The sequence below is a fragment of the Myotis yumanensis genome, unplaced genomic scaffold, assembly GCF_028538775.1.
Source record: "Myotis yumanensis isolate MYYU_CA2020_CCGP unplaced genomic scaffold, mMyoYum1.0.hap1 SCAF_13, whole genome shotgun sequence".
Taxonomy (NCBI): domain Eukaryota; kingdom Metazoa; phylum Chordata; class Mammalia; order Chiroptera; family Vespertilionidae; genus Myotis; species Myotis yumanensis.
Genome location: NW_027223764.1, coordinates 9,416,043 through 9,443,674, shown reverse-complemented (window position 1 = coordinate 9,443,674; position 27,632 = coordinate 9,416,043). Strand labels below are relative to the sequence as shown.

At 55.6% G+C, this 27,632-nt stretch overlaps 1 protein-coding gene across 8 annotated transcripts in view; it reads right to left on the bottom strand.

The window, feature by feature from the left end:
- Positions 1-2,455: 2,455 nt before the first annotated feature.
- The window catches only part of AFAP1L2 (actin filament associated protein 1 like 2), an 86,160-nt gene continuing 60,983 nt past the window's right edge, over positions 2,456-27,632 (bottom strand). For 3 of the 8 annotated variants that reach the window (XM_070432211.1, XM_070432214.1, XM_070432219.1), the window contains 16 exons: positions 23,897-23,987; positions 21,543-21,626; positions 18,600-18,805; positions 16,759-16,938; positions 14,123-14,212; positions 12,378-12,462; positions 11,563-11,667; positions 8,749-8,960; positions 7,581-7,726; positions 6,765-6,876; positions 5,877-6,116; positions 5,618-5,792; positions 5,169-5,324; positions 4,143-4,357; positions 3,905-4,027; positions 2,456-3,261 (listed from right to left, as the gene is read on the bottom strand). In XM_070432211.1, the coding sequence (XP_070288312.1) occupies positions 3,235-3,261; positions 3,905-4,027; positions 4,143-4,357; positions 5,169-5,324; positions 5,618-5,792; positions 5,877-6,116; positions 6,765-6,876; positions 7,581-7,726; positions 8,749-8,960; positions 11,563-11,667; positions 12,378-12,462; positions 14,123-14,212; positions 16,759-16,938; positions 18,600-18,805; positions 21,543-21,626; positions 23,897-23,987 (2,247 nt within the window). In that variant the 3' untranslated portion in view covers positions 2,456-3,234. The remainder of the gene's footprint in view (positions 3,262-3,904; positions 4,028-4,142; positions 4,358-5,168; positions 5,325-5,617; positions 5,793-5,876; positions 6,117-6,764; positions 6,877-7,580; positions 7,727-8,748; positions 8,961-11,562; positions 11,668-12,377; positions 12,463-14,122; positions 14,213-16,758; positions 16,939-18,599; positions 18,806-21,542; positions 21,627-23,896; positions 23,988-27,632) is intronic. The other 5 variants (XM_070432212.1, XM_070432213.1, XM_070432215.1 and 2 more) reach the window with 5 other exon arrangements.

Below are 27,632 nucleotides of genomic sequence, written 5' to 3'. Positions count from 1 at the left end.
TCTGGGGGGGGGGGGGGGGGGGGGGGGAGACGGGGAAAAGGCCCGGATTGGACAGTGACCGACGAACCAGCTTGCTTGGCTCTGGGGCTGAGTGTGCAAACAGCCCTGGTTCTGGGGGGGGCCACATTCTCCTTAGTTTACTTGGGGGGGTCATTGTGGCGTGTTTACTGAGTGCTTTCCTTACTCTCCTTTTAGTCGGGGTGCAAAGAGCAATGGAATTCTTACACTCAACAGATAGAGAATAAAGAAACTTAGAACGGTTTTGCTTTTTCCTGTGTAGTTCTTAAAGGATTTCAAGAAATGATGTCGGTTATTCACAGGAGTGTTTGTATGGTTGTGGCACAGATGCGTGCGTTGGGACAGACTCTGGTAAACCAGGCACTTCTCACCCTGCCTATTTAGGCACCAGTTCTTCCCGTCGGTTGTGGTTGTGTCGTTTGAGTTCAGTTTTCAGGGGAAACTGTTGCAGAGCCCTCGCCTCAGTCCAGACACTTTTCTCTTTACTGTCGATAATGCAGTGCCCTCTATGCAAAGGTCACGGCTGCCTCCGCTTAAACGCCACTGAGCTTCCTGGTCATCGCCACGGTGCTGTCGATGGTAGAAATAAAAAGCCTGGGGTGCCCAGGCTATCGTGACAGTGGTTTGTGCTCAAGGGTATTTTCATTCCTGTTGTTACGCTGGCCTTGGCGGAAGGGGACATCAGAGCAAGGCCACAAGGCTACCCAGCAGGGGCCGGTGTTGGAGAGCTTTCAACAATTTGTTGTCTTGAAAATTCACAGCAGTTTAATCACTTTAGAGTATGGGTTCTTTGTCTGGTTCAAGGCTATTTGGATGTCCAATTTGAGTTGCTTGGACTCTAAAAAAAGCCCCATAAAATTGTGGGTTACATGTTAAAGGCTTCGCCGATTCTAGTTTAGGTCCCAGCAGCAATGGAGGGCATGCCTTTCTTACTGCCTGGCCGGCCGAGCCTTTTACGTTCTTGTAAACATCGAAGCATTGCAGTAAGCCATCAATCTTTCATTTTCTCTGAATGATCCTCATTCCAGCCAACTTTTACCCAAGCACGTGTGTTCTAGGAGTTCATTGATGCTCTTTGCTTTTCTAGAAAAATGTTGTTTACAAATAATGACAGTTTTGTCTCTTCCTTTGGGAGCTTTATATTGATTTTTCTTGTCATTTTGCATTATCTATAGAACCTGCAGAATCATGTTTTTAATAGGTAGTGGCCACAGCACATATCTGCTTCTCTTTCACCATTAGATATTATTTTCTTGTGGGTAGGAACGCTTTTATTCCTAGATGACAGAGAATGTTTTAGGAGTGTTGAGATTTGTGATATGCTTTTCTGCTTCCTTCGAGATGATTCCCCCCCCCCCCATATAATCTGTACATACAATAACTTACCTATCCGTGTATTATCAGTGGTTGAACCACTTTGATCCTGAATCAACGCTATCTGGTCATTAATGTGCTTAAAGATGACAAAACCAAACCCTGGCAACCTGAGGCGACATTAACACATTGCGTACCGCTCAGGAGTTTTCTCGTGTTTCGCGCGCCATCTGTTAAGGACCGCTCACGAGTGTTCTCGTTTTTCATGCCCATGGAAAAAGGAGCGAATCTAGATACTTATGTAAATTTTGTTTGGTTCCTCTTCATAGAGGAAAATGTTTTACGCAGTACCATACGTTAAAAAAGTGCTAGGAACTTTAATTGTTTTTGTAAATAAAAATGTTATAATTATTGAAAAACAACACCTAAAGTGCATTATGATGATTTAAATAACGTGCAGTTTGCCCAAAAACGTGCGGTCCCTGGCGTATGTCTTAGAGATTTCTACGTGGTACGCAATGTGTTAAAGGCACAACTGAACCTGGAGTACACATGCTGACAAGATTTTCTTGAATCACAAGAAAATGCGATGAACATAGCAGTTTGAGGAGTATTTTCCATTGTATACAGTTGGCACAGCTCTGGAACCAAAAATCGAACACATACTGGCAAAAGAAAAACCAAATCTTATTTATGGACGTACATAAAAAAGATCCTGCATAAAAAGATTGGCAAATTTTGTTATTTGTAAAAATAAACACATGTATGCTAGCAAATTCCTTAATTTACCACTTAGGCAACTCTCTAAGTACCGGTTCCTTTCCCCGAAGAATGATTTAGGAATGTGTTTAGCTTCTAGAAGTAGTCAGTTCCTGCAGATGTTTCTAGTGTATTTGGCACGTGGTTAATTATACTATGAAAACCCTTTCCGTTTTCCAGCTATGCTCCTGGAGTCAAGGAGGCCTAACACCACCTGCTAAGATGGCACCTTGTAAAGCCCTCGGTTTTACACACATATTTTGAAGTTCAGGGTGTAAATAAATAACCAAGACATTCCCCCTTGAGGTACAAGTCCAACAGGCCCTGCCAAGACACTCCATGAAATACAAGAAACCTCCAAAAATACAATTAACATTTTATTTTTTTAGAAAAATCTAGCTCACCACTTGGCAAAGGGCCACCAAGTGTTTATGACAAAGGAAATAAATGCCCTCGGGTTAGAAAGAACTTTAGTTCCGAGAACCCCCCCGGAAGTGAGGCGGAGATGACGGATGAAATGTTTCAACCTGCGTTAGCAAACAATGCCATCGGAGGAAAAGACGGGGGCCCACCCCAAACTCACCCCTTTCATTATATTGGAAGGTGCCCGGACATTAAGCACAATTTAAAAAAACCGGGACTACGAGAGCATTATATTAAATAACTCTTCTCTTAACAGTGGCCACAGGACGGACTCTGTAAACACAAAGTACTAATCTCTTTTTCTCTACGACAATGTCGAAAGTCAGTTAAATCTCAAAAGACACTTCACTGTTCTAAATGACAGGATTTGAAACATATTTTTAAAAATATAATACAGCGTCACTTTAAAAAAGTCCTTAACTGAGTGGGGACAGTGCCTCCGTGTGGTCCCAGGTATTTGCTGCTCCGTTACCGCGTCACCGAGGGCATCGGCGCTGGCTGAAGTCACAGCTCTCTCTCTGGTCCTGCTAGTTCCTTTCTCTGCAAGGGGCCCGCGCCTCCCATCAGCTGGAGCTCTCTGTTCGCGGTCCCCCGTCCTTGTTTTTCCTTTTAAACAGACTCACCCGCTCACAGAGTCGCTGCTTGAAGGAAGGCCTGGCCGAAGCGGGGTTGTCGCCAAGGTCCACGTGGACAGGAGAGGCTTGCCGTGACGCTCGTGTCCTAACTGGTCCCTTTCTTCTCCCATTCCTAGGGCGCCATTCAAATACCAGCAGCCCCCAAACAGAGGCAAGTTAGCTGTGCTCCGTGGCCGCCCCCCGCCCCTGTGCACAGAGCCCGTTAGGAATAGAGGCAGCCGCTGTGTTTCAAACCCTGTGGGTGTGTCACTGTGCGGGGCACTTCTTTAAGGGATGTTTGAGGCTGTGGCACGGTAAGGGGTCTGTGGTGTCTGTCACGGCCACAGGGGAGCAGCAGCTCCAATGCATTCAGTAGTTATGGGTGCAGGAGTTTGCCGAATGCGCGGGCAACTCTGGGCACGTCTGCACTGGACACGAGGGAAGGACTAACCACACGCGTGTCTGGCCGTCAGGGGAAAGCCCAGGAATGAGCCGACACCCTCCCGAGCCTTGGACACCTGGTGGCTGGAGGCTTTAGGCAAATCACATCACCTGTCTGAATCTGCTGCTTACGCTGCCACGGCAGAACTCCTTTAGAATCACTGGCTTTTTTGGTTTGAAAACTGTCCGCTTCCCGTCTGTCTCCCTAGAATCTATGGCTAATTGGGTGGTTCAGGATCTGACTGTCCTCGGGCTGACGGGTAAGAACTGTGAACCAAGGCCCCTCTGGTAGGTCAGATCTAGTGCCGCCCCTGGGGCCGGGAGGGACCGCTTACCTTGGCTTTCTGGAGGACGGTGCCTTTGCCTGTGACCATGACGGAAAGAGGTCTGTTCTTGAGCGCCGTGGCAGAGTTGACGGGGGTACAGTCTGGGGCAGGGGTGGGGGCGGCGGCTTTGGGCTGTGGTGACAAAAGAGTGATGCCTGAGCCGGGGGAGGATGGAGACATGAGCCCCCGTTTCCCCCTACCCCCCACCCCCGTCCAGGAGGCCCTGCCAGCAGCTCCTGCCACTCACTCGGGGGCTCATGGTCTCCAGGTGGGAGGTGTCCACGGTGGTGCCCAGCGTCACGGGCCCGGCCTCGGCCTTCTTCAGGTTGTCCTTCACCTCCACGATGCTGAGCTCGAGGTCCACGCGCCTCCTCTCCTCCACCCTGCACTCCTCGTCGATCTCCTTCAGCTTCTGCTCCAGGCTGGCCAGCGCCCCCTTGTCTGGAATGGGAATGAGGCCGGCTGCAGGGAGCAGCGTTTCAGCCAGGACCGGGGCAGGTCCTTTCAAGGGCAGGTTGCTAGGAAACGGGTGAGATGAGGATGACCTGGAAAAGGATCTAGAGCAGCGGTTCTCAACCTGTGGGTCGAGACCCCTTTGGGGGTTGAACAACCCTTTCACAGGGGTCGCCTAAGACCATCGGAAAACACATATATAATTACATATTGTTTTTGTGATGAATCACTATGCTTTCATTATGTTCAATTTGTAACAATGAAAATACATCCTGCATATCAGATATTTACATGACGATTCAGAACAGTAGCAAAATTACAGTTATGAAGTAGCAACGAAAATAATTTTATGGTTGGGGGTCACCACAACATGAGGAACTGTATTAAAGGGTAGCAGCATTAGGAAGGTTGAGAACCACTGATCTAGAGGGACGCAGATTTCTCTGCAAGTGTCCTAAGTCTTTGAAGACTGGAAATTAAGGATGATGCAGGATGCGTGTGGTTAATGCAAGAACGATGACATGGGATCTCTGAAAAAGGCAACGCATGGAAAGATGGGCCTGGGTGTATATGCATTTGATTTAGGTGAACATAAAATGTTTAAGGACGTATTCTTGAGCGAGCTTTTAAAACTACCTCCTGGGCCTATTGACAATGGGTCAGGGGGTCTCTCTGCATAGGACAGTGACCTTTCAAATGGGGGGTTAAGATGGGGAACATGCACCTGTGCAAAGACTGGCAGGGCTGTAGGCCAGGGGCCCAGGTCCAGGCTCGCCCTGAGAGCAGCCCCAGCCTCCACGTGCCCTGCCAGGCCCCTCACCTGTGCATTTCGACAGGGTCTCCCTCAGCTCCCGTTTCTCCTTCCGGAGCTGAGCCAGGTGCCCCCGGATTTCTTCCTTCCTCTTCTCCAGCCTCTCCTTCTCCTCCGTGTACCGCTTCACCTCAGCTTCCGTCCTGTTCTTGCCAAGTTTGATCTCTACAAACCCAGAGAGGGAACCCTGAGGTCAGCCAGGCTGGACCAGGAGGGCTATGGCCAACCCATCACACAGGCTCAGGGGAAACTGAGGCTTTGACAGGAAATCAGAGCTGGACGCTAGGCCAGCCTTGCAGGGCCGGGAAAGGAAATGGGCACCACCCCTTCTCCACTGCATGGCCTGGGGCAAGTCCCTCCTCCTCGCCGACCCTCTGTGTCCTCATACCAAAGGGGAAGGATGGGGCTAACTCCTCTGAGCCATTTCCAAGACATGCAACTCTCGCCAGCACAGGTACCTGCAGAGGTCACCCTCAGCCTGTCCTTCGCAGGCGTGCTGGCCCCGGCTGGGGTGACAGCCACAGCATCGGGGCAGCTCGATGAGAAGGAGAGTTTTTGCTGTTCAGTCTGGATTTTGACCGTCGAGATTCTGGGGGACAGCTCCTCCGGCTCCGGACTCTCCTGCTGCACCTGCTTTTGGAGAAAGCGAGCACAACTCAGCCGGCTGAGGGGCCTGGGAAGGTGGGGCCAGCCCACCAGCTGGGGGACGACCAGTACCTGCAACTCGGGCATCTCTGCAGATGTAACGGCGGGGGGCTCAGCTGGGGCGGGGCCCGGGTCTGCAGGGAGGGCCTCGGCTGGAGGGTCCAGGCAGGGTGGTGTGGGGGAGCAGCCTCGGGCCTGGGGGCCGCCCTGACTGTGCAGGAAGGACTTGACCGGCGTGAGGTCCAGGTACATGCGGTCAGGGTCGAGCTCGCTCGGAGCATCTGTGGCCGGAGCAGCTTCCTCGGGGTCCACCTGCAGTGGAGAGGCAGGTGGCTTTCACCATTGCTTCCGCAGCCTGGGCTGGAGAGGTGGCGCCCACCCTGTCTCAGAGCTCCCATCCCCTCCCTGTGTGGGGTGCACAGGGACCTTTCCCCAGGGAAGCCTCTATTGATCTGGAGTTAGAAGGTCAGGGTTCAAGCCCTGGATCAGCCCCTCAAGAGGTGGGAGACCCAGGACATAGTACGAGCTTTCCTGACCTTCATTCCTCAGCTGTAAGAGGGGAGAGCAATGGTACCTGCCTCGCAGGTGGCTTGGATTAAATGAGATCAGCCAAAGCAGCCCTTAGCACAGCAGGGCCCAGTGTCTGACCATGGAACCTCCTGCCTATTCAATGATTCCACCTTCACTATCATTCTGGACCCCAAAGGCTGATTGATGGGGACGCGGCTCCCAATCCCAGCAGCACAGCCCATCCTAGGACTGACCAGGGTGGCCAACCCGACGAGTCCCCATGCCAAGCGGACTGCCCGCCCCAGTACAAAAGGCGACCTTGTTGCGCCGAGACTTCTGCCCTGGTGGCCCTGCAGGTGACTTGGAATCACTCCTCCTATGGCCAATGGGATTGAGGTTTGGCGGCAGGAGGACTGGACAGCCCCCCGTGGCTGCCCCCAGCGTCCTTACCGCGGCCGTCAGCTCAGACATCTCCACGTCGTCATACAGCAGCTCCGGGCGATCCTGGCTGGGCAGGCCGTCGATGTAAGTGTTGGGCTCTGAGAACTTCCTCTGCATCAATCTGGAAGACACACGGCAAGACTCGGGGAGGAGGATGGTAAAAGCCACCAGCCTCAAAGAATTCATAACAACGAGACTAGCTCTGGTCTCATGTAACACGTTCATTCAGGGCAGCCCCTCCCTCTCTTTTGGGCCTTCCTATAGAACTGTGGGTCCCAAACTTCTCTTCCAGAAAAGCATCCCTTCCCCCTCCCCGCCTTGGCATCCTTTTGCCATCTTCTGACCCCATTTTAGGCTCTCCAATAACAACAAAACCCCTCCTCAGTTCACTGTCAACAACCAGAGACTTTCCCCGTTTTGTACATAAGAAAGGGGTTCCGTGTCCTGGCGGCTCCTCAGCCACCCGGCCCAGGAGCCCATGTGCTCATCTAGAAAGCAGAAGCACCACCTCCGCCCTGCTCGTTCCAGGGGGCGCTGGGGACCCAGAGTGGGTTCTCAGGAAAGCACCGAGCCAACAGCAAGGGAAGCGGAGGGTCAGGGAACATGCCGACTCGGCTGTAAGGACCTGGATGGTCTCCCCCAGCCAAGGTGCTGCGGCTACTGGGGTCCGGCCCAGCCCCTGGCCCTCCTGCTGCTGGGTGGAGCGGGGCCCACCCCAAGTTCTCGGCCACCCCCCGGGCGCGACTGGCTACCAGAGGCCAATCTGGGCCTGGAGTTGGAAGCATGACTCCGAGTGAAAGGGCGTAGAAGACGTGCAATACTCACAGCAGGGAGTTCTTGGCCGCACTCACAATACAGGAGACCCTGTCTGCATCCACGTAGTCGTAGGTGAATTCCTCTGGGTCTGTCTTGGAGCCCGACTCGGAGAGCAGGAGGCCGAGCCAGTGGCCCATTTCCTCGGAAGACTTGGCCTGAGGAACCAATTGGGTAACTGACTGAAGAACATCTCGTACTAGAATGTAAGTTCCATGAGCACAGGGAGCATGTCAGTCTGTATATATACAAACTTATCCCTGAGAAGCAACTGAGATGTGGATCTTTTAGCCACAAGGGGGCAGTATTGAAGCAAAATTTGGATGAAGTCTTCCTGGCTGAAGGACTAGGTCAGTGGTTCTCAACCTTCTTAATGCCACGACCCTTTAATACAGTTCCTCATGTTGTGGAGACCCCCCAACCATAAAATTATTTTTGTTGCTACTTCATAACTAATTTTGCTACTGTTCTGAATCGTCATGTAAATATCTGATATGCAGGATGTATTTTCATTGTTACAAACTGAACATAATTAAAGCATAGTGATTAATCACAAAAACAATATGTAATTATATATGTTTTCCGATGGTCTTAGGCGACCCCTGTGAAAGGGTCGTTCGACCCCCAAAGGGGTCGCGACCCACAGGTTGAGAACCGCTGGACTAGGTGAACAGCAGCGAGCTGGGCAGGGTGTGCTTCTGTGTGTGAAGAGAGAACTCTGGCTGGGACCTGCCTAGCTCAACGCAAGGCATTATGTCACCTTTTATTTTTGTCAATGTGACATCACGTTAAACAGGGTGGGGAGTGGGAGAAAGGCAATTGTATCACCAACCTGATGCTTGCCCCCAGATAAGCCCTAACAGGCGTCATGTTTATGGACTGGGCTGCGTCTGGTGCTACACAAACTACACCAAACCCACTGTGAATCTCCAGAAGGTTCCCCCGCGGCTCAGGGAGTTATAAATTCCCCTCCGGCCCTAAGCGCAGGAAGCAGCTCATTGTCCGCTCCTATAACACAACCACCCTGAGGTCAGAAAGGGAATGGAAATTTTTGAAAAATGCAAACAATCTCACGCAAAGGAAACCAAAACAACCCAGGACTACACAGCGTCTCCATGACTTGCAGCACAGAGCCGACCTCCGCCCTGGCTGCGCCCGCCACCCCCGGGGCCAGCAGTACCTCGAGCTTGGCCAGCTCCTCGCCGTTGTGGAGGATGCGGAAGGAGTACAGGTGGTCCGGGCTCGGGTCCGGGACCACCTCACAGCCCACCAGGCTCAGGGGCTGCTGGGCCACCTTGCTGCGGTTCCGGTCCTGGTAGAAGTGCAGGTGGCTGTCCCGGACGGAGCACCAGCGTGACTTCCACTGGCTGTTCACCAGCACGTTCAGGTAACCTGCAGGAGAGGCGGCGCGGCTGCAGGAAGCTGGGGGTGGCTGCCCCCACCTCCGGGCCTCCCGGGGTTCCCCTCAGAGTCTCAGCTCCAATGCCTGAGAGCTTCTTAGCTCACAGAGGCTGGGAATCTGTTGTATGTTCTCCTTCCCTCCTGCAGGCTAGCAGCGAGACCCTTTCAAGTCAGGCAGCATAGCTCTGCTGGCTTTTGAGAGGGTATGTCCAGAGGGAAGTGAGCTGCACCTTGGACTACACTAGGTCAGTATGTAGGTGTCTGGGACAGAATCCCCCGCCCCAGCCCTCTCGGCTCGCCACGGCTCTACGCGTCCAGCCTGCAGCAGCCCGCCTCTGCCTCTCCTCACTCAGGCCACGTGCAGGAAGCTCGCCCCAGGTGGGTCTCCTCATTGCAGGTGCAAGCCCTTTGCCTCTGCAGCCTTAGCTTCCCAGCGGCCCTGCCAGCCTTGCCCTCCCAGGGTCACTCAGTCTCAGCCTGCAGAGTCCTCCTCATCCTCCCAGATGCACTTGGCCTCGGCCCTCCCTGGGCCCTGCACGCACTGCTGTCTGCCTTCTGAACAGCTGGGTCTGGAACAGTGACACTCTGCTTCCGTGTCAGCCTCTCCAGCGGGACTCACAGCTTCTCCAGGCCAGGAACTTGCACGTTCATCTCAGGCAGCCAGGTCTGCGCCCTGCGGCCTCCGCCAGGGAGCCCCTCTCCCGGCAGCACCCAGAGGCTGCCAGGGTCCACTCACGAGGCAGCCCTCACTGCTCTCAAGTGGTCCCATGTGTTCCGTTCAGCTTCCCAAGAAGAGGACAAGCCTCCCCCCGCTTAGATTAACATGTGGGGAGCTGACACCCCTTGTCAAGCATGGCCTTGTCCCTGGGCTGCACAGATGAGTGACTCCAGTCTGCAGGCCCTTTGCACACCCCTGTGCAGTGGGTCGACATCCCTCTGTGCCGCTGGCTTAGCAAGTGGGTTCCTTTTTGACCCTAAGAGCTGTTCAGAACCGCAGCCAGATGAACAAGGCTCACGCAGCAAGGTCAAAGTGCACAGCCACCTTCCCCCCAACCCGGTGCCGGCCACACAGTGGGGATCATGAATTTCTGAGCCACATGAACACCATGACACGGGAGCAAAGTGGGAGGATTTGTGCCCAGGACCTAGGACCTCTGGCTCCTCTGGGCAGGCACCCCACTGGCCCATCACAGTTCCCTGCACCGAAGAGAACTCTGGGTCAGGAGAGGCTCGAGCGCTGAGGCCCAGCCTGGGGAGGAGAGTGTCCGTGCTCTCTCGGCCCTTCCCCAGCCACAGGGGACAGGAGCAGGCTTTGCCACTGAGCAACTTCCAGCAGTAACCCGGCCACCTCTCCCAAAATGACTCACGGGGACCAGGCTCCCGTGCCCAACACTGTGCCCTGAGGCCTCGGGTGCCCTGGCAGGAGAAGCGGCAGGCTCCAAAGGTGAGGGCCCTGTGCTGCCTTCCCATTCTACCCCGGCCACCCGGCCAGCCTCAGACACAGAACAGAGTGGGCCTGAGGCTGGGACAGGGGTCCCAGGAGTAAGAGGAAAGGGCCCGAAGATGGACAGTGATGGCCTTCAGGTCCCGGGAGACCTAGAGCAGTGATGGCGAACCTATGACACGCGTGTCAGAGGTGACACGCGAACCTATTTTTTTGGTTGATTTTTCTTTGTTAAATGGCATTTAAATATATAAAATAAGTATCAAAAATATAAGTCTTTGTTTTACTGTGGTTGCAAAGATCAAAAAATTTCTATATGTGACACAGCACCAGAGTTAAGTTAGGGTTTTTCAAAATGCTGACACGCCGAGCTCAAAAGGTTCGCCATCACTGCCCTATAGCAATGAGCCCGGGTGGAACACCAGGACGCGGCTCACTCAAGATGTATTCTGGGAAAGGTCTCTCTCTCCCTCTCCTGACCTGTTTCCTCAGGCTGAGAAAGGGCAGGGGAGGTGACCTCTAAGAGTCTACTAGCTCCCTACACGCCCTCTGTCCCAGCGACGTGGGCTTTCGCCCGCCCGGCCCCTGAATGCGTCTCACCCGTCTGCGTCTGTCTTGGCTCCCACCCCGGGTGCCTCTGAGCCTACATAGCTCCTGCCTGTTCGTCAAGACTCCGGTTGAGGAATCCATCTCTGTCCAGAGCGGGAAAGGTTCTTTCTGTCCCTGAGTCCTGACAGCTGCTCAGCCAGCAGGTATGTGGCGATGGGGTCAAAGCTGTCATCTCTCTTGAGCTCTAAGCTCCCAGGACTGTGTCCTCCATCCGCTTGGTTCCCTCTCCGTAACACTGTGCCTGCCAAGCTCCTTAAGTATCGATCTAACGAACATGTTTTCCCAGACCATGAGGAGGACAGTCATCCATTACCCTTCACTTCCGCAAAAGATCCACACTGCAGTGAGAGTCTGGCCAGACATAAAGAAGAACTACCTGCAGTGAAGAGACGGGAACCGGGCCACGGCTCCCCATCCCTAAGACACGTTTAAAGCGAGACCTACAGCCCCTGCCTTCGCTGTCTGAGCTGCCCTCCTGGAGACGGGCTGCGGCCCAGGGGTCAAGCCCTGCGGCCCAGGAGGCGCTGCGCTTCTTCTTACAGGCGGTCTCCAGGGACCTCTCTGCAGGCTCCAGCGAGGTGGACTTCTTCCTGCCCAGGTTCATCAGGTTGCTCAGTCTGAGGCCCGCAGAGCACTTCTTCTTCACTGTCGAGATGAGAGAAAAAGCCATCAGCATCGCACACGGCTTAGCCCCAGGCCCTAGAGTAGACGGGGGAAAAATAGAAGACCCTCCCCACCACAGCTGCCCCTCCCTGCACACACGTGTGTCACGCATGCGCACACCTACCGACTCCTGCTCCCCACACCAAGATCCACAGCCCAGAGCCAGGGGTCTGTAGATTCGCACACTCAAGAGGGGCACCCCGGCTTCTCCCATGGAATGTTCCAGCACCTGGGCATCTACAGACTGCATGTGCTCCAAGACCCTTACAATAGGGTGGGCCAACAAGAGGATGAGAGAACATTCCACCCCCAGCAAGTCACGGAACTTCCATTTGGTCATCTCTGCCTTTTCCCTGGATCTGTTAGCTCAGGGGTCCTCAAACTATGGCCCGCGGGCCACATGCAAATACAAATATTGTATTTGTTCCCGTTTTGTTTTTTTACTTCAAAATAAGATATGTGCAGTGTGCATAGGAATTTGTTCATAGTTTTTTTTTAAACTATAGTCCGGCCCTCCAACGGTCTGAGGGACAGTGAACTGGCCCCCTGTTTAAAAAGTTTGAGGACCCCTGTTTAGCTGTTTATAAGGGGAGGCATGTTGGAAGTAGCTGTTAAAGCTCATTAGGGTTGAGCCACACAGCCTGGGGACCATCCCCTCCCCACCCTGGGCTGAGAGCCATAAGCGTGGGTACCATCTTTGGTCTCGGGGACCTCAGGGTGGCCATCTACAGAGCTCCCATACTCCGAGGCGGACAGGTACTTCTCGGATATATCTGCCTGGGGAAGAAAGAGAGACAAGTGGGTGATCCTATCTGAGAATGGTTACGTCAGAGACCAGTGTAAGAGAAAATAATACTCTCAGATGTTGGCTAGCGGTCACCCTGGAGTCCAGGCCTCTGGTGAGGCACTGGCTGGGCTGCCCTCTGGGGACCTGCCCTCACCCTCCCTCCCTGGGGTCCCCTGCTCCATCCCAGAGCACCTGTCCCTTGTTCACACGGCTGCTCGCCCTGACATAACAGTGGCCCTGGAGCCCGGGGAGGTGGGGAGGGAGGTGGCATTAGAGTGGGCGTCTGCAGCCAAAGCTGATGTCAAGCGGGGAACCACCCAGGCCAGGAGCGTGAGAAAGTGGAGAACTGGCAGCTACCAACACTACGGGCTTCGGAGGAAGGCCAGCATGTCTGCACGGGCCAGAGCATGATCTGAATCCCGTTGGTGCATTCTCCAGCTGGGGGGCGGGGGGGGGGGGGGCGGGGGTGCTCCGGGAGTCCACTATGCATGCGCATAAAATAGATGGCATCCCCCCCCCCGCCCCCGTGGGCATTCCTGGGGCTGCTGGGGAGCTAGAGGTCGTCCCTGCAGGAGTGGTGTGGCTGCTGCTGCTAGAACGGGAAGCATCTTGCTTGGTTGGTGTAGGTTAGTGGTTGAGTGTTGACCTATGAACCAGGAGGTCATGGTTCGATTCCCGGTCAGGGCACATGCCCGGGTTGTGGGCTCAACCCCCGGGCGGGGGGGGCAGGGTGTGCAGGAGGCGGCCAATCAATGATTCTCTCTCATCATTGATGTTTCTAGCTCTCTCTCCTCCCTTCCTCTCTGAAATCAATAAAATATATTTTAAAAAACAAACAGGAAGTAGTATCAGATTATTCCAATCAAGCTGCTTCTAGAACCACTTCCCCCAGACTCTGCAAAGCAAACCCTGGGACTCCCAGCCACTGGGACCAGCCTTCGGGCAGGGCCAGGGCAGAACCTGCCTGCCAGGTCTTCAGGGACTGAGCTCACTTCTCACCCCGTGTGAAGAACACCCATGCCGACTCTGGCTTTGTTTCTTGTCCATGACCAAGGAAGAGAGACAACTGCCACAGCCCTTCCTCAGCCCCTCCTCCCTGCTCAAGGCCTCGACTTCGCTCCTGTTCAGGGGTGGGGACCCCACGATGAGACGCAGTGACCCTCTGCCTGCGCTGTGCATGCCCAGGCTGCAGGGCGCCGACCTGCACGTACTCGGGGCCATGAAATGTCACCCCACGGGGGAGGCCTCCCCGTTGGTCAGCACCCAGCAAACTTCCTCGACTTTGACCCTCCAGCAGGGGCTCCGCAGCTCCATGCAAATTAGCACCAGGGCCCCGTGGTTCGGTGCCCCAGCCCCCCAGCCCCCGGACCTCTGCTGGGGGTCAGCGGGCAGAAAGAGCTTCGAGAAACAAGCCTCGCTGCTGAGGCGTGGAGGGCAGAGTGTCTCTGTCCCCGCAGAGCTCCCCACCTGCTGCCCAGCGAAGCGAGAAAGTAGTTTAGGTCGGTCCACGTCACCAGTTTCCCTGCCACGCAGAAGCCACAGCCCGTAGCCAAGCCTTGCTGGTTTCTTGTTGATTGGGCTGAATGTGAAAACAAAGTTTCCCGTTTTATACTTTAATTTTTATGGAGATAAATGGAATTGGATTCTTACCTTCTGACAGCTCAGGCGCTGGGCCTCCGGGGAGTACTGGTTTCCCTCGGCCGCACTGTCTGAAGGCAGGCCGCTCACCTCCTGGATGACCTGAGGGAGAGGGAGCCATCAGCGGAGGCCCAGGCCCCCAAGTCCTTCTGGCCCACCCTGAACGCACAGACGGAAGCTGGAGCCCCTTGGGGTCAGGAGAGAGTGGGTGCAGGTGAGGGAGAAGATGCATGATTCCCCCAGGACACAGAACCACCCCACTCCCAACAGCTGGCCCACATGTGGCCTGGGGACCAAGCAGGACAGGCTGCGATGGGGGTGAAGGTGGGCGGTTCCTCAGGCCCTCTCTCCTGCAGGCCCCCATGTGTTCTGGGGATGGACAAGGCTGGGGGCGGGGGTTTTTACAATCAAGCCCACAGATGGCCATGGCAGACAGCCCTCTGCTCTGCGGGCCTGGGCTGAGGACACGCAGGTCAACGCTAAGCAGCACCCCGTGCCCAGAGCCGGGGCCAGGTAGGGGATTCCCACAGGGTGACCGCCAGGGTAGCCACAAACATGCTGCCCAGCCGGAAGCCCTTGGGAGCCGTGGACTTAGCAAGAGTGATTTCAAAGACCCTCCTTTTTCTGTCTTCACCGAGAGCACTTTATGAAAAGGGGTTAAAATCAGAAAAGCCAAAGAACAAAAGGAGAAACAGCTCTGGGATGGAGAGAAACCTAAGGCTTTTCTCATTCCTGACACTGACCTTGGGTCTGAGCCTCAGTCACCACATCTGTAAGATGGGACAATACCAAGCCACGGGCAGCTGTAGGGTCTGGCGTGTAAAGTGCCCAGGACAGGAGAGGCACGTTCATTGCCACCCGTGTTAGGCGGGGGGGGTGTGGGGGGGTGAATCGGGGAGGCCTGTCCAGGGGAAGCATGGTAAGCCGGGTGTCCAGGCCCCGGGGCGTGCGGATTCCACTGCTCTGGGACAGTTGTGCTCTGTGCCTTCCTTTTCTGGAACTCTGTCCCATAGCAGCATCTCCCATTTGCTGTCATATCCCTGTCTCATCCGGCGGGCCCAGGTGTCATGCAGAGCTGAGAGGGAGGCCAGGGCAGGCAGGGAGATTTGGCAAAACAGATGGGCCCCTCGGACAGGCCGGACAGCTCCGCCCAAATGCAGGTGTGCACTGCTGCTCAAGAGCCAGGCTCTCCAGCCAAGTCCACCTCTGCGCTCAATTGGACCAGGGAGGACAGGGCCTGTCTGTGAAGGCGGACAGAGCGGCTGTGTCTTCTCAGTGTTCTTGTCTTTAAACCACCAGCAGAGTGGGGGGAGGGCAGGGGTCTCAGGAAGAGGGTGCGAGCTGGGAGGGAGGCTGGAGTCCGGGGAAGGACCAATGGGGCTGAGGTGGCAGAGGAACAGCGCCGGGAACTGGAGCAAGAGCAGCGTGTGTGTGCAGGTGTGTGTCCGTGTAAATGTCTGTGTGTGCGTGTGCATGCATTTGTGCATGTGTACAGATGGGGGTGGAGGGCTGACAGAATGCTCCTGCTTTGGAAATGCATCAACGTGGCTGTAATGGAGGAGGGGTTTGGGGAAGGGGTAAGGAGGGTGAGGGCCTCTCTGGCCTCACCATGGACCATGGGACCTGCTGGGTTTGGAGCTCCCTCTGCAACTGTGGCCCCTTCTCGGCACAAACCTTACACCTTCTGGGATGGTCCAGCTCATCTGTGATAGGGGCAGGCAGGCCCCTCCCAGGTGCTCCACTGCGGGGGCCACATCACAGTAAGTGTAGGCAGAACACAGGACCGTGGGCAGACGGTTCTGGGTTGGAAACCAGAGGCTGCCACTCACTTGCCAGGTGACCTTGCTTGGTCACTTCCTCCCTCAGCCCTAATCGCCATTCCAAAATGGGGGCGTTAACGTGGCCCGGCTCCCTGCCATGTGGTTAAACTGGTTAAAAGTGCACGGCGCCTGGTAAGTGCTTACAAGTGGCAGCCGCACCTGTTCTTTAATAAGGAGGCTGGTGATGCCTCCCTGGGGGCCAGAAAACAAGATGATTTCAACCAGAGCCCAGTCCAGGCGACCGAGAAGGATGTCAGCCCCGCAGCCGAGTCTGTGATCCACATCCCTTAGACCAGTGTTCGGCAAACTGCGGCTCGAGAGCCACATGCGGCTCTTAGGCCCCTTGAGTGTGGCTCTTTCACAAAATACCGACTTCTGCGTATGGGCCACGAAGTTTCAATCGCACTGTACATGCACGCCCGCAAGTGGTATTTGGTGGAAGAGCCACACTCAAGGGGCCAAAGAGCCGCCATGTGGCTCGCGAGCCGCAGTTTGCTGACCACTGCCTTAGACCAGCGGTTCTCAACCTGTGGTCCACAACCCCTTTGGCGGTCGAACGACCCTTTCACAGGGGTCGCCTAAGACCATCCTGCAGATCAGATATTTACATGACGATTCATAACAGTAGCAACATCACAGTTATGAAGTAGCAACGAAACTAATTTTATGGTTGGGTCACAACATGAGGGCCAGAAGGTTGAGAACCACTGCCTTAGACCGATGGCTGCCACTCAGCACGCAGGGGCCCTGGGAGCTGGGTCACAGACCCTTGACCCTTGACAGCACCCATCCCTTTGGGGAGAGCCGGGGAGCTACAGGGCCCCTCACCCTGAGCCACTGCTCCGCCTGGTCCTTGCTCTGCAGGCCCAGGACGATGACGTCGGCGTTCATTGGCGTGATCTTCAGCTTGTGCTCCTTCTTCCGCACCTGCTTCTCCTTGTGGATGACGCTGCTGCCCAGCAAGTTCACGTCCAGCTGAGGGCTGTGGTCCTTGGAGGATTTGTAACACTGGGAGGAAAGAGACGAGATGTTGGTTGGCCGGGTGCCAGGCCTCGCCGGAATCTGCAGAGGAGGGGCTGCCGGGCATGGCAGGACCCACTGAGACCTGGGTTCTGCCCAATAAAACTGAAGGACCAGATACCCTAGCGCAAGTGCAGAACCGTAACCTCAAACAGCGGCAACTCGGTCTGAGCATCAGACCAGCCGGCTGTCTCCCTGCTTCAGCCTCCTCCTCTCTGGCCTCAGCTGGCGGGGGGGTGGGTGAAGGCCGATGCTTGTCCTGGCCCTAAAACACAACCTCGGAGGGCGACTCTCACTCAGGGTGGAACACACTTGTCCCACTTCTCCACTGCCGCATTGCCTGCTCAGCTCCCCCAGTCAGGGGTCTGTAGGGAATGAAGACTAAGTTTTTCCTTCCTTGGTTAGGAAGGTGACATCATTAGCAAGAAAAGAAAGGGGCTTTCACCTGGCTGGTGTGGCTCAGTGATTGAGCATCGACCTATGAACCAGGAGGTCACCGTTCGATTCCCAGTTGGGGCACATGCCTGAGTTGTGGGTTTGGTCCCCAGTGTGGGGCGTGCAGGAGGCAGCAATGAATGATTCTCCCTCATCATTGATGTTTCTCTCTCTCCTTCTCCCTTCCTCTCTGAAATCAATAAAAATATATTAAAAAGGAAAAAAAAGCAAGAAAGGCATTTCTCCTCCTGCCAGAGAAAATACTGTGCCCCTCAGTTTCTCATTTGTACAAGGGGGATCCTCCCAGGATCACCTGACAGACTGTCTGCACAGGGCAGGGCACGCTGTGAAGAAAGGGTGCTTATAACGATGCCCTGGAACTTCAAATCAGGGCCAAAAAATGAATTTTAAGTAACAGGAAACAGGGCTGTGTTCAGGATAATATCTTTTGATTCCTTTATGGGTCTTGTCTTATGATCATGAATTCAAAATACTGTGACTTCTGAGGAGACACCTAACCTGTGATTTTCATGCTGCAGAGACAAATGCAGCAGCCAGGACTGGGGCTGGGCTGGGCTAGGGGGGCCCTGACAGGGCAGCAGCCCCACCCACAACCCCCAGTGCTCATGATGGGAGGAAGCATGGGCCCTCGGGCCGGGGAACAGAAAGGTCCCTGGGAAAAACGGGGATGGGATGGGGTGGTCATCTTAGTCCCGCTTTGAGAGTTTGATGAAAACCATTAGACTTTCTAGTTCAGAAAAAGTACGTTCTTAGAAGCTTGATCAGGTTCAGGTTTAATTATTTTGGGGGCAGTAATAAACCATAAAACCCAATTTAAAAAAAAGAGCCTTCAGCCCAGCTGGCGTGGCTCAGTGGTTCAACTTCGACCTATGAACCAGGAGGTCACGGTTTGATTCCCGGTCAGGGCACATGCCTGGGTTGTGGGCTCGATCCTCAGTGTGGGGCGTGCAGGAGGCAGCCGATCGATGATTCTCTCTCATTGATGTTTCTCTCCCTCTCCCTCTCCCTCTCTGAAATCAATAAAAGTATATTTTAAAAACAAACATTCATGCATGCATGCAAAGTTCTACATACAACTCCAGGTTAGGGAGAGGTAAAAATCTGGCAGAAAGGGCTCTGACCACCTGGTATTAGGGACCACCCCCCACCCCTAAAAAGAGAGAGAAGACCAGAACGCGGCTGAGACCACTGACCAGGAGTCGGGTGTCCCTGATGACGCAGAGCTGCTTGGCCCACTGCCCCAGCCACTTCTTGCGCCACAGGAAGGCGCAGATGCGGGCGTCACGCATCAGCTCAATGCTGGCCTCGGGCGAGGGCCACTGGTAGGGGGCCGACTTGCCCTTGCTGCCTTCATCCTCGTCGTAGGACTCGTAGGAGCTGCTCACGGCCTCTCCATCCTCTGCAAGGCACACCCACTAGGTCACATCCCCGAGTCCCTGCCGGGCAGGGCAGGCGATGCCCCCCAAACATGCTGGTTTGGTCAGGAGGGAGGGAAGCAGGCAACAGGTGGGAGCAGCTACTGGCCCCCGGGCCCCAACCCTCCTGCCTCTCTTTTGCCCTTGAACCAGCCCCACGGCTGCTGACCACAGACCAGGCAGTTTCCGGGCCCAACCCCACTGAGCAAGGCGGCTTGGATGCTGCCTCTGGCCACATATACAAATAACTTAAAACCAGAGTCCTTCCCTCTTCCTCCTCACGTCCTGCCATCTCGGACTCCAGAGAAACCTGACGGGACACCTCCCTCAGACGGGCCTCTGCCTGTGGAGATAGCCAGCTCCCCACTCGGGACCTCTGTCTCTTCCTCTGTGCGGTGGGGACCTTCCTGACACACACGCTGTCATCTTAGTGGCTGGGAGGAAGGGGTTGCCCTCTGAGCCCAGAGCCAGGCACATGGCAAGCCTCTGACAGCTGCCTGCCCCGTCCCTGGTTCTATCCTGGGGGCAGGGAGGCGATGTGGCTTCTGGGAAAGAAAAGGCAAAATACAAAACCGGGGCAGGAAATGCTTTCTGAGGAAGGGGCCATCTTGCCATTCCTCAGTGCCCCCTCCTAGTCATGACCTTTAAAAAAAAAGCCATCCTCATCCTCCACAGACCGCATTCTCTTTCCCGGCCACTGACACTGCCCAGCACAAGCCTAGCTCCTCCTACTTATCCCCAACCCATACACTTCCGCCCCTCTGTCAACGAGCCAACCTCACATTTTCCTTCTGTTCGAAAGGATCCCAAAACTCATCAAACGCAAACTGGACCCAAATCTATGCACACTCCACACATCTCAGTGTCTGCCCCGCCCCCGCAACACTCTGCAAAATTTGCTCTATTCTCCCAGCCTCACTGTGCTATTCGAGGCCAACGAAAACTAGGTGAAGAAAAATAAATAAATCGGTAACATCCCCCAAAGAACAAAACTTGGAGAACACCAGGATCCCTGGTCCAATCCCTAGCTCAGCACAGGAATCCTATTGCAACCCTGACGCTGCTGCAGCCTCTGCTTGAATTCCCCAGTGGACAGGGAGCTCACTACCTTACAACTGCTTCCATTACTGAGCAGCCCTAACAGAAGTGGGCCCCTCATCTCCTTCCCTGTGACCGCGACAGACATGTTCTGTGTCCTTGAGTCAGGATGGGTGAGGCCTCCTTCCCATGAGAGACCCCTCATGGGCCCCTTGTCTTCTGTCCCCCAGGAGCCCCCTCTGTTATCTGCACAGCCAGGCTCCTGCACAGTAAGAACACAGACCGCATCTGAATTTTATTATAGGAAACGAATGAGCCCACTGCCATCGTTCTTCTAGCCACAATACCAATGAAAATGTGCTTTAGGTTATTTTACTCTTTCTAAAAATAACACTCTAAGTCTTTTCATATCAGTTTTCTTTAAAAGCAGTGTGGTACTACTTCCCTTCGTGGCTTAACACAGATGTTGCACAGTTCATGGTTTTATACCTGTTAAATAAGCAAGGATTGAAAACAGAGGCGCTCCCCTGCGGGGGACCCTGAGCTCGCCTATGGCTGGTGGCAACGTGCATGAACCCAAGCCTCTCAGAGAACAGTCTGTCAGCCTGTTTCAAAAGCCATAAAAACACCCACACCCTTTGACCCAGTAATCCCAGTCCTGGGAGTTTATCCTAGGAAACTAGTTTTTTTAAAAAGGAAGGAAGGGGGGAAGGTTACATGCATTAAGATATTAATTCAAGCAATTTCACAGTCAGCAGGAGGAGAAGGGGGAAGTATGATTTCATCCACTTAGGAGCACGCATGCAAGTGCAGTCAATGAAAACTACAGACTATTCTGCAACTCAAACTCGATGAATGTGACAGCCCCAGAAAGCACGCTTACAATGTATGTGCAAATAGATCAGCACTGACGGCAACAGGGGGAATTCACAGTAGTTGACTGGGTCTGCTGGTAGGATGAGGGTGATTTTATTTTGAAAAAGTCCTCATTGTCAGTATTGCAATAAGTGAGATGAGAAGAATCAGGCATTGCCACGGGGACACTCCCGCAGTAACAAACATTAAGGCAGGAGGCTGCAGAGTTCAGTGTGAAGAGATTGGCCGAGTCCTCTGGCTGTTTGGTGTTTTGGGGGCTGCCCCACGTGTACCAGGGAGAAATCTAACACCTGTCCGTCCACCTCCGGGGGTGGGGGTTGGGGGGGAAGCTAATTGAGAAAAAAGCATATCATAGTGCCTCACGCTACCTGAAGCAGCTTGGAGGAAGTTTAGGGCAAATGGGTTCATTTTCTTTCTCCCTACAGGGCAATCACAGCACCGCCATAAACATAGGATATTCTTAAAACAGACACTTAGCTTCCAGGGCCCCGCCCCGCCACCCCCACCCCAGGGTGAATAGGGTACTGGCAGGATGATCAGATAATCCCATCCCCGTTCTGGCTGCGCCCACTGTGCCTGTAACCTGTCCGCGGGGAGAGGGCAGAACAACCAAGAAGCGCCGAGTCCTCCGGCAGCACATACGGATGCCACAGGCAGGGGTCTACGGAGGGATGGCACCCGGCATGCGGGACCCAGGCGGGAGGACAGGGAGAGGGCAGTGGCCACGCCAGGGGCATGCACCCGCCTCTGAGAGCCAGGCAGCAGGCACGGGGTCACTGGCATCCCCGCTCTGGGGACAAGCAGTACCCAAGGTGATGGTGGCGTAAATGACTCCTTCGGGCACCTGCACCCATCTGGGGACTCCGGTGGAGGGGGCTCTGCCGGAATGACCTGTGTGATGGCCAGAAGCACAGACAAGGGCGAGATGGAGAGAGACAAGGTGAAGAGAGGGACAGGCCACGCGCGGACACCGAGAGACCCCGATGAGGCAGAATGGCCGCCGGCCACCAGAAGTTAGTGCTTCCTCATTGCAGGTGTGGGCTTGTCGGGAGAGGCCCCGGGCCAGCCACGGACTTCATTTCCCAGCCCCCTCACATCCACAGGCGGCTCGTCACCAGGGCGGAGCGTGGGTAGAAGCAGTGCGTGTCACTTCTAGCTGGCGCTTCTCAGAAGCACATTGGGGTTTCCCCGCGCTCTCTTTGCAGAGGATTCTGCGGCCTCAGAGGCGGCCGAGCCCACCCTGGCAGGAGCTGGGGAACCCACACTAGCTGCTGACCCTCGATACCACACTGACCTGTCCGTGGGCGAGAGCAGATCGGTGTTGTGTTACCAGGAACTGAAAGGGGGTAACTTGTTACAGCAGCTGTCATTACCCCAACAGCAGACATCATCCATGAAGGAGCGGATGTCTTGGGCAAGCAGGACAGACACGACTGTCCCCTGCACGGGCCACCGGCACTTACGGAAGTGTTGCCGGGAGAGAGGAATCTGACCCGGGGGGCAGGGGGGGTGCAGTGTGGGGACAGTGCTGAGAGCAGGACAAGAAACCGAGACACCGGTCTTGCAGGAAGTCAGCGACGTCGCTTGCTGTTGGCCGATGAACTAGAGCAAAGGGCTGATGCCCCGGGCCAGTCCTCCTGCTGTGACCTGCGTGTCCACCACTCACACAGGGGTGGGGACCACGGCCAGGAACAGAGAGCAGGCCGGGTACGTCACAGGTGGCGCCCCCTCTGCAGGGCAAGTGTGGCCAGTTCTGCCCACGTCACCCTCAGCCCTTGTCCTGGCAGGAGAGGAAGGCAAGCTGGCCTCTTCCCAATCCTCCGGCTGCCCGTGGGATGACTATCCCCACCCCCCGCCCCCCGCCTCCATCTTGGCTAAAACCAATATGAACTCACAGCCCAGAGACAGACACCAGAAACTTGGCCCTTCTGACCACTTGTTTGCGTCGAGATGTAGTGTCTGCCCCGCAGACAGGCCCCTGGGAGCGTCGGGGAGGCAGGTCCCGGCCGGCACTGGCCACACCCAGGAGAGCACCCCAGGCTTAAGATACCATGGAGGTGAGGTGCCCACCGCGGTGAGTCACTTCTTCCTCCTCCTCCCAGACGCAGCCAGACGGGAGCTACACGCCCACAGCTTCGGCCTGAAATCACAGCTCGGCCGGTGGCTCCAAAACGTCTCACAAGCTCAGAGGGTTCAGGCTACGGGACATCTGCCCACCACGCCGGCCTCTCCGAGGAAAAGAACCTCAGACCAAACAGGCCCTCGCCTCCCACACACAGTTCCTGGGCGGAGGGCCGCAGGGGAGCGTGAAGACAGAGACTCCGACCCCCCGGCTCCGAGGGCCTGCCCGTCTCATCCCTGGGCCCTTCTCTGTGGAACCAGCCACACCCCCTGCAGTTCATTCCCATGACCAGGGGCCCTCATCTGACATCTGCAAACTGCTTTATGCTTTCAAAGACCTTTCGCTTACAAGGGAAGGGGGTACGAAGGAGACAGCTACCGGGGTCACAAACATCTCTTTCTTCCAGGACCCGGGGGGCGGGGGGTGGGCTGTATTAAAGAATTCCTACACAGCCCGGCTGGCGTGACTTGACGGTCAAGTGTTAACCTATAAACTAGGGGGGCACGGTTCGATTCCCAGTCAGGGCACATGCGTGGGTAGCAGGCTCGATCCCCAGTGGTGGGCGTGCAGGAGGCAGCCGATCGATGATCCTCTCTCATCACTGATGTTTCTGTCTCTCCCTCTCCCTTCCTTTCTGAAATCAATAAAAATATATTTTTTTAAAAAAAAAGAATTCCTACACTAAGCGATCGAGAACCTAAAGGCTGTGACTTCCTGACTCCCAACACACCTCTCTTCTGACACATTTCTGTGCTGAATCCAGACACATCCAGGTGGGAACACCCAAAACATCAGGCCCCTGAACCAGCTCGCTGTGGACCATCCCGACCCCTCCTTACAGGCACGCGGGAAGGGGGGCGGGCTGCAGGTCTCAGCTCCCCACCTGAGCAGAGGCTCAATGCTCTGTGGCCAGTTCTCAGCTTCAGCCACGCCCTCTGGCAAGAGCAGCCCAGGCTGTCCTTGCTGCCAGCACCCATCTGTGCAGGAAGCGGTTTACCCCCACCCCCACCCGAGTCCCAGCCCTGGCCCCGGGATGTACCATTGAGGGACATGTCATATGGCTCAGCCTCTTCATAGTAACCCTCTGGAGACTCGATCTTTGGGATGGAGAGCTGTTTCCGTTCTGGAATCTGTGGTATGAACAAATAAAACACCTTTCAGATACGATACACTGGCAACAATGCGGAATTAACCCTTTGGGTGGAAAGAGGGGGAAGCCCAGAAGAGAAAACGCTCAGTTGGACGTCAAGCGAGTTGAGAGGGAGGACTCCATCCACTGTGTTTGCACTGTATCCAGTGAGGGGATATGGGCACATTGCTTAACTCGCCGAGACCAGCTTTCTCCTCCTCGGAGTGAGGCTCAGACCCCCACCACATACACCAACTACCCTTACACACAGGACACCCAACACGCAAAGTCCGGAAGGTGTCAGGCTGTGTGTAGCTAAATAGAATATACCTTCTAAAAAGACAAGGACTGCCTGGCCGGTGTTGCTCGTGGTTGAGTGTTGACCTATGAACCAGGAGGTCACCAGTTCGATTCCCGGTCAGGGCACATGCCTGGGTTGCGGGCTCCATCCCCAGTGTGGGGGCCTGCAGGAGGCAGCCTGTCCATGATTCTCTCTCATCATTGATGTTTCTCTTTCTTTCTCTCTCTCTCTCTCTCTCTCCCTCTCCCTTCCTCTCTCTGAAATCAACAAAAACATTAAAAAACAAAAAATAAGACAAGGACTAATCAGAGGCCCATGGAGGAAAATGACCAGGTTCCTAAGGATTTAGACACTTTTACCATAACACGTTCAATCATTCATTCAGCAAATACTGGATGACTCCCGCATATTAGCTGCGCAGGACACACTCCTGTGGTCAAGAAAGCCTTAGCTAGCGAGTGTTCACAGCTCCGGATCAAGTGCATTGTGAACGTACTGTAACAGATGAGGCCAAAGTTCGGTGGGAACCAGGAGGGTGTGAGGAACGTTTAGGACCAAGGAAGGATGCCCAGAGGACGGGACCTTGGAGCTGCGTCTCAAAGACAACCCCGAGGTTCGTAGGTGGCATTGGGGTGGAATGTGCACCAGTGGAACAGAGAGCCACCTCGTTACACTGACACGATGGCCCATATCAGAGGTCAAAGGAGCAAGAGATCCTAATATCCGGGGTTAGGGATAGAGAACTATTCTTTTCATCATCATCATCATCATCATGAAGATTAGGAACATGAAGTGAAGATGCAGAGAGAAGTGACATCAAAACCTGCCTGCAGGGTCGCAGGAAGGGCCGGGAGAAGGCCACCGGCTCCGCAGGACTGGCCAGAGGTCGGCAAACTTTTTCGGTAAAGGGCCAAACGGAAAGCACTTTTGGGGTTTGCAGGGTCTCTGATCTCAGCCCGTCAAGCCAGCTGATGCAGTGCAAGAGCACCCGCAGATGATGCAAAGCTCAGCAGTGTGGCTGCACTCCGGTAAAACGCCTCACGGAAAAGCAGGTGGCTGCGGATTTGGCTGGTTCTGATAGAGATCTGGGCTGAAGCTGGTGGCCTGTGGTGGCCCGATGGCTTGGGGTGGCCCTGCACTTCTGAGCAACCCGCCCCAGAGAGCCCTGTGGGAGGTTCCTGGGTGGGGCTGGTGCATCTGGCCAGCCCAGCTCTGCAGACTGATGGTGGTGATGTCCTTAATGCAGTGGCCACCCACCCAGAGCAGCTCACTTACTGTGAAACCAACAGTGATGCGTGTTGGGGCCTCTGAGGGAGGTGGGGGGCGGGGAGGTGGCGGTGCTGGCCAGGGCACCAACGGTGTCAGCGCACATCTGTTTCTCCCCCAGTGACCACAGCCCCTGGCGGTGCAGCCAGTGGCCTGAAGTGCCACCGCGGCCTGAGTCACTGGCCACACCCACGAGGTTCCTCTAGACCCCTGGCTGACCCTTCTATTGCTGGTCAGGTCTGCTGTGCACTGACTCGGGGGGGAAATGGAGGGGGACCCAGCCAGTAGAGAAAGAATCAGGACATCCTGAGCCTGGGAGAGAGGCCATCCTCCTGGCCCGGCCACAAGCATGGAGGACCCCAAAGCCCAGGCAGACTCCAGCTTCTAAAACAGCCACTCGCAAGCCTGGGGCCGGCAAGCCACTATGGCACCTGAAGCTCCGGGGTCAGGGTGGGAAGGGCAAGGCTTTCTTTGTCTGAAGAAGCGAGGTCACAGGGTCACTCTAAGCTCATGCTCCCAAACTGCTGCTGCTGCTCAGGTCCTCCCCGCCCTCCTCCTCCTCCACCCCCCTCTCCCTCCCCCTCCTTTCCCTCCTCCTCCTCCCCTCCTTCTCCACCCCCCTCTTCCTCCCCCCCTTCTCCTTCTCCGCCTCTTCCCTCAGAGCCCCAGCTGCTCCCCACTCTGCCCTGACGCCATGCCTCTGGGGGCCTTGGACTAAGAGTTATGGCTCCTTGAGCCAGACTTGACCAGAGAGGCAGCCTGAGGGAGAGCAGGCGTGTGCGTGCGCGTGTGTGCAGGGCGGGGTAAGAACCCCATCTACGCCAGCCCCTCCCTTTCTCACCGCACACAGAAGCTCCCAGGGGTGGGGGGGTGCCCAGGACAGAACTGGGGGAGACCTAGGAAAGGGAGCTGCAGTCAGCACCCTTGTCCTTCTCAGCAGAGAAATTCCACGAGGAAGGAGGACCGTAAGGCCAGCTGTCCGCTGGAAGTCTCTCCGGGGCCTGGAGCGTGTCCACTGGAACCATTCCCACCTTCCGAGGGCCACCCCGGCTGTGTTATTCTTGGGTGGTGATACTTCCCCACCTCCGAAGCCACGTTTCTCTCCAGCACTGACAGAGCCTCCCCCGGCCCCTGCGGCCCTGCCTGGCTCTCGGGCCCTGCTTCTCACACCCGAGCTCGGGGCCTCGGGACCCACTCCCCAGGAGACGGGCGGAAGAGCAAAAGCTGGTGCCAGAGCCTCTGGGCCGCTGGGACTCGCAGGGTCCCACTGGTTTATAACTGCAGCCGGGGTCCCAGCCCCTCACGTTTGCAAAGCACAGCGACCCAGAGCAGGTCCGCCCCACCCAGCACTCCTGCCTGTGGGACTCCGCCTGGTGACCCCCCGACCCCCCAGGTGACCCACAAGCACCCACCCCAGGTGGGACCTGTGGTGGCAGAATCAGGTGCTGAATTCCGGACAGAACATCCCTGCCCTGGCTCAGAGCAGCCGGCCGTCCTCCCCCACCACCAGCAAGTGGGACGTGGGACGCACCAGAAACCACAGCATCACTCGCGGGGCTAGGCCAGCAGCAGCTGGATGGCAGCAGAGGGGACGTGCCGTCTCCCCCACGTACTGGGCAGGAAGCGAAGGGGAGCTTTCCGATGGAACAGACCTAGCGCCTTTGCTCTGCTAAAACAACTGGCTTAATTCCGGGAGGCCGCAGAGTGGCCTTGCGTTTGATTCCTGGCCCTGCTACCTCCCGGTGGAGGGATCGTGCCCAGTTGCTTTAACTCCCTGAGCCACTGTTTGTCCAGAGGAAGAGCTGGCAAAGATAGGCAGGCGGGAGGCGAGGAGGACCCTGCTGTGTGCGTGAGGGTGTGGCGGCCACCAGAGTCACCAGTGCAATGGGGACACCTAGGGACTCAGATTCGGAGATGCAGAGCCTCTGCCAGCTGTCACCCAACTCAAGGAGCCTCGGGCGGTGGGAGAGGGTGCTAGTCCCTCCAGCCCCACCAGTTTGGCCACAGGTGAGGAGCCTGCAGAAGCCTGCCACCTCGGAAGGCATGAATGCAGGGGCCTGGGGTTGAGATCCCCTCAGC